Source organism: Rousettus aegyptiacus, unplaced genomic scaffold (genome assembly GCF_014176215.1).
Source record: "Rousettus aegyptiacus isolate mRouAeg1 unplaced genomic scaffold, mRouAeg1.p scaffold_m13_p_2, whole genome shotgun sequence".
In the NCBI taxonomy this organism is placed as follows: Eukaryota; Metazoa; Chordata; class Mammalia; order Chiroptera; family Pteropodidae; genus Rousettus; species Rousettus aegyptiacus.
Genome location: NW_023416295.1, coordinates 41,562,559 through 41,573,307, shown reverse-complemented (window position 1 = coordinate 41,573,307; position 10,749 = coordinate 41,562,559). Strand labels below are relative to the sequence as shown.

General features: G+C 33.1%; 1 protein-coding gene across 1 annotated transcript in view; it reads right to left on the bottom strand.

Annotated features, from left to right (window-relative positions):
- Positions 1 to 892: 892 nt before the first annotated feature.
- The window catches only part of CWC22 (CWC22 spliceosome associated protein homolog), a 48,925-nt gene continuing 39,068 nt past the window's right edge, over positions 893 to 10,749 (bottom strand). Inside the window, exons 15-20 of the mRNA XM_016164719.2 lie at positions 10,085 to 10,162; positions 9,250 to 9,402; positions 7,508 to 7,635; positions 5,819 to 5,920; positions 5,506 to 5,726; positions 893 to 2,362 (exon numbers count right to left, since the gene is read on the bottom strand). Coding sequence (XP_016020205.2) covers positions 1,776 to 2,362; positions 5,506 to 5,726; positions 5,819 to 5,920; positions 7,508 to 7,635; positions 9,250 to 9,402; positions 10,085 to 10,162 — 1,269 coding nt within the window. The 3' untranslated portion in view covers positions 893 to 1,775. The remainder of the gene's footprint in view (positions 2,363 to 5,505; positions 5,727 to 5,818; positions 5,921 to 7,507; positions 7,636 to 9,249; positions 9,403 to 10,084; positions 10,163 to 10,749) is intronic.

Below are 10,749 nucleotides of genomic sequence, written 5' to 3'. Positions count from 1 at the left end.
TATAATGCAAGCCCCGTAAGAATTGAGACCGTTTTGTTCATTGTCTTATCTCCAGTTCCTAGAACAGGCCTGGGCACATAGTAGAAGCTAAATATTATTTACATTTTAAAAAGCCTACTTTAATAACTCTTTAAGGTCTTATGTACTCAATAAAAAGGTTTCCCATTTTTACATTTAGAAAAAAGTTAAGAATTAAGGCGGGCAGTCCTCAACCTTTTCGTCACCTGGGACTGGTACTCCTACAAGAATCTAATGCCTGATGATCTGAGGTGGAGCTGAGGTGGTGATGCTAATGCTGGGAAGCAGCTGTAAATACAGATGAAGCTTTGCAGGCTCACCTGCCTGCTGCTCTCCTGCTGTGTGGCCCACTTCCTAACAGGCCATGGACCCCAGGGCTGGGGACTCCTGAATTAAGGTTAAAGTGAAGAAAATAAACTAAAATTTCTAGTCCACTGTTTTTTTCCTTTTTACCACCCCTTATGATCAGTGTTCAGTTATAAAAGTAAATTCTCATTTATTTCCTTAAATACAATTTGCTGATCTTCATAGTTCTGTGAAATGTACTGTGTCCCTGACAGCCCCTACTAATGACCACAGTAGGAGAACATGCTAAAAGGAATTTTTCCAAGATGCCACATTCAATTAATACTTATTTTAGGTAGCAGGGGGATAGGAGAGAACATTTCTTTATTTACATGGACTTTATTGTTACCTATATTCAAGTTTTTAAGTAACAAAAATAAAAAGCATTTTGAATTAGAGTATGCCTAAAAGCCAAACATTAAGATGGTGGTCCCATTATTCTTGAATCCAGATATTAGCTAAAATGGATCATGAACAAGCACAAGTTGCCTATTTACTATAAGTAGGGTTAAATGTCTGTCAGCAAATCTAAAATTTCAGAGGCAATATTTTATTTCAAAAGTAATAAATAATATGGTCACAATAACTGGTGAGAGTTACAATGATGGGAACTTAAAATTCTTATAAAAAATTGGATTTCACAGTTAGGCTGTCCGCATTTCTCATGATTGTATGTTTCCCAACACCTATTAAGCCAAATTAAAAATTAAATACACATTAATTCACCAACAACGATATAACTTCAAGGCTGAGAAAAAGCACTAATCACAAAAAAATTTCAATTAAACGTTGATCTATCAGTCCAGAGAAATGTTATCAATGAGAGAAGTTCTAATTAAAGATAACTTAGCTGTGTATCTGTTTAAAGACTAATATACACCAAACTTCACCAAAACACTTGTGAAAAAAAATTTTACATACCTCTTTTAAGACATAATATGAAACTTGAAATAATTCTTCTACTTTAAAAAAGATGACTCCTAAAAAAGTTCACAGCATCTCATTAACAAAGCAAAAATGTTAAACTGAAATTGTTCATTTTGTTTTTCAGTTACAAGTAACAAACCAGTAATCATTATAATTTTATGAACAATTGGAAACATTACCAGAAAAAAAAATTTGTGAATGAAAAAAATATCACTGATTCAATGAGCATTTGATCATTTTATTAACAAAATATAAGCAAGAATTACATCCCTCTCTAGTGAAACTTTTCTCATCAAATAATTTTATGTGGAGGGCCTTGAGATGTAGCAATTATATAAAACATGTTAAAGTGAAAACATTTTTAAATGTACAAATACAAACCAGTACTTTATACAAGAAATTTCTATAAAGTTCGTTAATCAACGTAAAAAATAATTTGTTTTGAATGAATATAAGGCATGTTCAGTTTCTGTGATTTTGTAAAATTATTTTTTTTGCTTTGTTGGAGACTTTTCTCTTCGCCGGTCCTGATTTCTCTTTGATTCTCTGGATTGCTCAGAGTATCTGCTAGGTTTTTCCCATCGTCTCTCGGCACCATTCTGATACCTATCTTCATCACTTCTAGTGCCTGAATGTTTTCTATTCTTTTCTCTTGACTTTGACCTATCTTTTCTTCTAAAATTTTCACTGTCCTTATTTCGTTGTCTGTGCTCATTTTCAGAAAAAGAATTTCGTCTCTCTTCTCTCTTTTTTTTGGGAGCACTATGCTTATTTTCCAAATCTAGATGCATTTCTTGGTCTCTGTCATTCGTGACTCTACTGTAACTATTTCGTTCAGAAGGAACACCTCTGTCTGAAGTGTATTTTGTCATGGGATCTCTCCAATTTGGATCTCTTGAATTTTTATCTCTGTGCTTTTCTGACCTTCTTTCTCTTTCAGTCCTTGTTTCTTGGTGTCTTTGCTCTGGTCTTCTTTCTCCTTGTTTCCTATCATTTGTTTGCTGTTTCCTGATCAATTTATCTACTTCTTTACTTCTGGTGTTCCCATGTCCCTTTTTCCTTATATCTTTAGCTGCAAAATGAAATATAATTAGCTTTAACTTTAACTTAATTTCATAATTTAACAATCACATTTATAGATACAGTGTACATTTGCTAATTCAGATAAACTGGATGAAAACCTAAATTGACTGAATGAAAAGTCTGATGACGCAACATTTCACAAAGTGTAATTTTTAAGATTATAAAATATATCAACATTAGTTACCAAAGTACTGTTTTGATCCTTAAGACTTAAAACGGTGAACAGGAACTTTAAATTACTATAACAAATGTAAAATTTTTTACGAAGTGACTAAAATGGTGTTTTTTCACGGACAAATTTTACTCAAAAACAGAAATTCCAGTCCATGTGCATTATGTCACACAAAATATTATGTCAGATCTGGTACACAATCAAAGTATAACAATCACACACACCAGCAACATCACTTCCTAAAGCTGAGAGGGGAGTAGGATGACTGGGTTTGCTTAACAGCATGAATATATATATATATGTATTTCAAAAAAAACTTCTTCCTACAAAAACAACAATTTTGCTTTCCAGTGCTATTAGAGAAGCAACTAACTGCACCAGTAGGAGAAGTGTGTTAAGACACTTAACAATAGGCTTTATGAGAACCACTAAGTCTTGATTTCTGAGAAAACTCTTCGAAAAAGGCCGTGAACAATTTAATTTTACTGATATAATTATAAATATATTAAACAATTACCGTGAAATAACTTACCATTTTAAGCTATAAGACAAATTTAATCACTTTATTTGTTATTTAGTTTAGGTATGTACATATAGCAAAGGTGCCTAGATGACCAAACTTTCTGTTGAATTCCTACATGTAATGAAAAAAGGAAGTAGGGTAGAAAACTATCTACCCTCATCCTATCTCCACTCAAATCTCACTGTACCAACCTGTACTTTTTCTGCTAAATGCCTACCCTTGGCCCAGTTAGTTGGTTTGCCACTAAGGACTTATTTCTCTGGTTCCTATCAAGCTCAGCCGAGCTGCAGCTACCTAAGCAGAAACCATCTGGCTCTGTGCTAAATCAATGTCTCTCTGACCCTACTCTACACCATTGTCAGTGCTTTGTTGACACTAAAACACAAGCCATGTAATAATATGCAGTCTCCTTACTCTCTGGTGTCTGCTTTACAATTTTCTAATTTGGGGGCAACTCATACTGCTTTTATGCTATTTAATATTTTATGAAAAAAACTGAAAGCTATCTACTGAAATTGTATAATGAAGCAGATTAATTTTGAATCAGCAAGCTTTCTTATTGCTGCAATTCATGCTGTGTTATCATCTGTTCTCAAAACAGATATGAAATAGCAAGATATCATGAAATAACAAATTGTTTGGAATTAAAAGAGGTGAGTGTTAAATGAACAAAAGTTTGTATATTGCAATTCAAGAAGAAGATTTCCTGTGAGCAAACTGAATCTTGCTCTAATAACATAAAACACTGAGTCCACAATTCTGGCTGGCATAAGCCAAGGAATAAGAGTGAAAAGGCCAGGCTTCCAACCGAAGGGTGCAGAGAAAAGTGCTCTTTCTCTAATATGCATTAAAAAGGAAGACATGACATGCATTTTACACAATTAGACTATATCTTATTTTAAGAGAGAAAGAGAGAGAGAGAGAAAGGAAAAAGAAAAAAAAAGGACTAGAAGGGCCAAGATTCAAGAGAAGGCAGAGCCACAGAGAGGTAAGCAGACACTGCAGCCACCTCCTCCCTGCGAGCATCTGCTGACTCAGGGCTGCCACTGAGGGACAGAGACCAGCAGAGCTCAGGCAATCTTACAAGGCTAGAGAGACAGAATGGGATAGTTATTTGTAATAAATATATGTATATATATATCTTTGACAAGAGATACATATCCAGAATACATAAAAAAAACAAAAAACAAAAAACAAAAAACCCCTAGAAATCAACGGGACAAGTTAATTTTAAAAATGGGCAAAACCTGAATAGCTATTTAAAAAGAAAATTTCCAAATGGCCAGTAATCTATAAAATGGGGTTCAACTCTATTAGTGAACAAGAAAATGCAAATTAAAACTGCAATGCAATACCTTTACACATTGACCAGAATGGCTAAAATGAAAAAGATGGTCAATTAGAGTGCTAGTGAGGAAAGGAGCCACGGGAACTCTCATGCATGGCTGAAAGGGGCGTAAACTAAAATAACCACTTGGAAAACTGTTTGGCAGTATCTACTAAAGCTAAATATACACACGACCTACAACCCAGTGATTCCACCTCTAGGTACATACTTCACAGAAATGCATATATGTACATACATACATACACACATACATACAGACATATATGTGTATAGTCACCAGAAGATATGTACAAGATATTCATAGGAACACTAATTATAAATCTAAATTGTCACTAAATAAAAAGGATGTCAAATATACTGTGGTATATTCATGTAGCAGAAAACTATACAGAGCAAGAATGAATGACTATAATTAAAGGCAATAATATGGATGGATCTAATGAAATAATTTTGAAAGATAAGCCAGATACAAAGGAGTTCATAATATATAATTATAAAATTAAAAATAGGCAAAACTAATTTATGGAACAACAAATCACAACAGTGGCTGCCATGAGGCAGTGGATGGGAGGAGTGGCAGTACCTGGGAGAGGAAACAAGAACATCTGGGGTTGTGGTAATTCTTGTTCTGCATGCTAGCTATATGGATGTGTTCTCTTTATGAAAATTTAGACAGCTGTACACTTATGAGGTATGCACTGAATGTGTGATACATGTCAATAACTAACGTAAAGCATCGCTATTCAAAGTAAAAACTAAAATTTCTTTAAAATATCATTAAGAAAGCCCCTGTAAACTAGGTTACAGATATTATGAATGGTCTTTGTCATCACTGAAATAAATATTTGTCGATGAAACATGTTCATTTCTATGAAAAGTCTTCCAAAAGTTAATCTTAGCATTGTAAATGTTTTAATTCACTTCAGACTGCAACAGTAATAGGTGATCATTTATATTATTAATGGTGGCTTATAAACAATTAAACCCTAAAATAAATAAAAAATCAAATTATCATTTCCTCCATTGTAAACGTCGTCAGCAATACACTTGTCAGAAAAGAGCATGATCGATTATAAAGAGTTTCGATACCTGAGGCAGAGCTCTGACTGCTGGAAGATGAAGAATCACTCTCTTCACTGGAAGATTCCGAACTGCTGGCACTACTGTCTGAATCGGAGGCAGAGGAGTCAGACTCTGAAGAGGAGGACGCGGAAGAGGAAGAGGAGGGGGAGGATTTATTTGGTTCAACGTCTGGTTTCTGTGCCACAATGACCTTTGGTGTATTTTTGAGATGTTCGCGTAATTCATCCCTAAATCAAAAATATAATGTTAGATTTTGCTTAGAAGGCAATTGTGAGATGATTTTGTAAGCTGAAAATAAAAGTCTGAAAATAATCCTTACGTTAAACCTCCAAGACCTATAGAAGTAAAAAAGTTGATGGCAAACCGAGTGTTTCTGGGATTATCTCGGGGTAACAACCCTTCGAAGAATGGCTGTAGAGTTCTAAAAAAGAAAAAAAAAAATGAACGAGAAAGAATGAATGGCTTAAAGATAAAAAAGCAAAGTTCTTATAAAGTTATTTTTCAGATTTTCTATGTATTAAGTAAATAAAATACAACCAAATAAATGATTTATATAATTTATTAGGTTAGGCTACCTGCTATCTAAATGAAATGAGTAGGGTTGTCATAATTTATTAAACTTGATTTCTAGAATTATACAACAGAAGTTTAAAAAAGTTTTATATACATCTCATACACTCAAAGAATACATATGTAAACATATACAAACATATTTATCCATGTACATATGCATATATATGGTATATGAATATATACACAGGAAAGTAAAAAACCCTCCTGTTGTGTTGTGTATATATATTCACGTGTATATAGTGTGTGTATATATATACATATACATGTATACATACATAACATAGTGCAAAGCACCAGGGGAGAGAAGAAAAGCATTCAACAAAAAATGAGAAATCATGAACAAAGACTGCATAAAATTATTATTTCTAGGGAAGGGAAAGAACAAAAACATTCACTATATAACGTGGTTTTGGACATGTGGTTTTTAGTGCCACATTGAATGACTAACCAGCAGGGTCATGAAAAACTGTTCCATAGAAAAAGGTAACAAATAAGAAGAATAATTGAGTTTGCAGGATAAAATGAAATAGAGGTAAGGAGGCATAAATGAGCCAGTCCTGCTTAACAAGCTGGACAATGTTGGTATAGCTGAAGTGTTACTTACTGGAGAGAACTCATTAAAGTTGAAAGAAACCCATTAAGTACATAAAGCCATGGGACGTGGATGGAATAGAACAGACAGGGCATGTAGAACCTAAGACAGACTTTTGGTGATCACTGGAGAGAGGCAGGCTCAGGAAAAGACAGAGACTGAGAAGAGTAAGGCAGAGTGAGAAGAAGGTGAGAAGCCACAGTGAGCAACCGGTCAACTGTAAAAGTGAGGCCAAGAAGTCAAAGAGCATGAGGACTGAGAAAGACTACTTGATTTGGCAGGTAGTCACCAAGACATTTGAAAGGATGATTTCGATTTCAGTAGTGTGAATGGCGTAGAAGCCGATGTGAGTGGCAATGGGAGATGTGAATAAATAGGAAATAAGAAAGCTGGAATAGCGATTACATAATAGTCCTAGAACAAGACCCTAGTTCAGTGTAATAATTTGGACAATTACATTACATATATCTGTATATATTCAAAACTATCCATTGATAATTAAAAGCTAATTATCATTCTAAGGCTCAAAATTAAGGTAAAAATGAAGATAAAACTATAAATACTCATCATTGGAGAAGTCTAGTGAGCATGCAAAAGTAATTTTCTGTGTTTTAACTAAATTAAAAGAGGCATCAATTCTGTGTTTTCTCTAATGAACTAAAAACCATCATCAAAAACTGAATGTTTTCCTGGGCCAGAGAATACGGGATTCATTCTAATAACTAACAAAGAAAGTCCTAGGAGCTTGATTCTTGTTTTCACAACTAAAGGTGGACATGTCATTATAGTGAAAGAATACATCTGAGGACAGTAAGAATAAAGAGTGCTTAATGATAAACTTACTCATCCTTTAATCTTGCATTAAGTTTAGGAAGACCCATATATTCACATAGTTCTTGGAAAAATATTTTAACAAAAATTCTACTGGAGGACGTAGTGGTTTCTTCACTCAGCTTTATACATTCAAGAACCTGAAAATAAAAATGAAAAAAGACAATTTAATTTTGTTTAAAAGACAAAGTGACAAATATTTATAACTCTTAAGTTGAAATTATGACTTAGTTTCATCTTCAATCAGAATTATCTCTGAATATCTTCTCTGTTCTGATATGTATTATTTTTTGGCAAAATTTAAGACTACTTCTCTCTGTGCTGATTTTCAAAATGTTAAGATGCTACAGAAATAGAGTTCATTTTCTTTCTTGAGTAATCTGCTTTTTATAGCAGAAATACAGTCTGTCTTGAGTATATAATGCTAAAGTAAAGATTACCAGCTCCTAAACTTCACTCATCAAAATGTGGGTATATGCAGGTTTGGGGCAAAATGCCACTTAGAGCATTAGGCTATAGTTCTGTATAGCACATATAATATACAATAAGGGTAGAGACAGAAAGAGTGACAGGTTGTTCTGAATACTAAGATTGAGGCTTTAAAAGTGAAGTTCATGGAGACATGTTTTAGGGCAAATAAAAAGAAAAGTAACCTCCAGTTGTTGAGTTATGTATTCCAGGAGCCCATTTGCTTCAATTGTTTAAAACTTTAATTTCATTTTCTCAAAGAGAGAAAAACAGAAGTAAAAAAAATATGATCTGGCTCTTAGGTTAGCTTACAAAATGCCTATTAATGAAGCTGGACATACTTAGTACTTAAAATATTACAAAAATCTGGCCAATGTTTATACGCTCAATGATGTTGCTTCATTCTATCATTAAGTTATAGTATTCTACAATGTGATCCTCTTTTTTCGTTCTTCCTGAATGCAATTTCTTTCTTTATTTCTAAATATCCCTTCAGCAACTTTACTTCTCTTATAACCTATCACTTTTTATTTTGTATTACTGCTATGAGCATATCTTACCTCTTCTCAAACAGTAAGCTTCTGAAAAGCAGGGACTATATATAATTCACCTTGGATCCCCTGTATCTCTCTCAGTGACTGAGGGTATAACTGGTGGCTAAATAAATGATTGTTGAATGAACAGTAGTTTTACAATAAATGCCAGTTAATGAATGCATTCCAATTCCAATCCAGTGTACATCTTCTCATCGAGAATATCTTTCCTTGTTCTAAGTATGACTACAAGAATTCCTCCCCATCACTTACCCGAATTCTGCTAAAAAGAACACATCCTGCTAGGACAATCATTTCTCTCATGTCCTAACTAGAGGAAGCATTGATAGTTCGTCTCTCAGAAAATAAGCAGTAACTCAGAGATACATGAGCACCAAACTATTGGTGTATATTAATACGGGTGTGCACAAGTGTGCGTAAACAAGAGAGAAAAATCTATATTATTTTTCCTGAAAATACTCATAGCCATCAGTATTAAAAAGCACTTCGATGTCTGGACTTTTAGTTTATCCACAATGATATTTTTTGAACTCATGTGTTACTTACCTATCTTTTGATCCCATGTTATATGAACATAACCTCAAAAATAGCCATTATAGTAAAAATTTGCTACACATTTCATTTTAAAGTACATTTCCTACATAGGAAAAACATGGTCATATTATCTTAATACAAATTTGAGAATAACAGAGGATTAGAAAGGAAGTATAAACACTGACCCCATCTACTTACACTCCACGGAAGTGAATCAGTGTACAGAAGGTGAGCAAACATCTTAGCAACATTTCTCAATTTGTTTGTTTCCAAGCGATGGATGGTATCATATTGTTCTTTGAATATACTTTCAAAGGATTCCATGTATTCTTTCTTTAGCATGCAAAATCGCTAATAAATTAAAAAAATGAATGCCAATACCATTAAAAATTGAATATCAATACCATGATGAGCATATTAAATCCTTCTAAATTTACTGAATCAAAAATTAATAAATATTTTGCATATATCAATCATTTTGTGCTATATTATGGGATGCTCAAAAAATAAGTTAATATATATTATCTCTAGCTACCTAGGATTTACATGCTACAACAAAATTATACCAATCATAATTATACCAATTGTACAAAATTATATAAATCACAGACACATACATTTGAATACTATACAAATACACTTCTCTGTGGGTTGAGTTTGGATTTTAACAATTATTTTAGCTCATGCTCTACTTGTGCTGCATGAACATACACCTGACTTCAGAAGCTGCATTCAGATTTTGAAAAGAGCATTTAACTGTTCTCTTTGGGAAATTTTAACAAAGCATGTATAATTTCAGAAAGTTCTGGAAAAGTGATGTGCAATGGTAAGGGGCTACAAAAATGAAGTGGAAAAGGAAGAAGGAGCAGAGAGTGAGAAACCACTCTGGGGAGAGGAAGAGCAATCTTCTTTTAGCAAAGATATGTTATTATATTAGACCACAAAACAGAGACATTAATTTGCAATATTTATGTTAAGAATTCCCTTTGTGATTCCATTAAATTCCAACAAGAAAAACGAGGCTGGAACTCACCCCGGCTAATAAGCCAAAAAATTTCTCATATGTCCTTTGTTGGGCACAGCAATCAAGTATCATGTTGCAGAGTTCTTTCTATTTGAAAAAAATAACAGTAATGGTTCAAAATACAATGACTCCATGCTGTATGATATTTATCAAAATGCTAGAGACAGCTTGAATTTTTAAATAAGGTTTTAAAGACACAAAACTTCCACAATTTTGCAAACTTTAGTTATTAAGACAAAATTAAAAACTCAATTTATGCAAAGCCTAATTTTTAAAAGCCTTTGGTCTGGCTGACAGTTTCCATATATTGGTTACGCTAATTAGACTGATTATAAATTTAAAAATTCATATAAGTATGAACCACTTTAAGAAAACCTAGTATATGAAACAGATACATTAAGAGACTGAATATACTGTATTCTAAAATAAATGAATACAGAATTCTTTTAAACACAGATTACCAGTACATCTAAGAATTCACTTACATACTTTCCAAAGATTTAAACTCAATTAATATATTTAGTTAGTATGAAAAGGAAGAACATGATAAATCTTTACTGAAGCATAAATAGGCACAGCTTTCAATGTTAACTTAAATGACCCTCTGATTGATAACACACACACACACACACACGTATATCTTTTATATATATATATATATATAAAAGAACAAG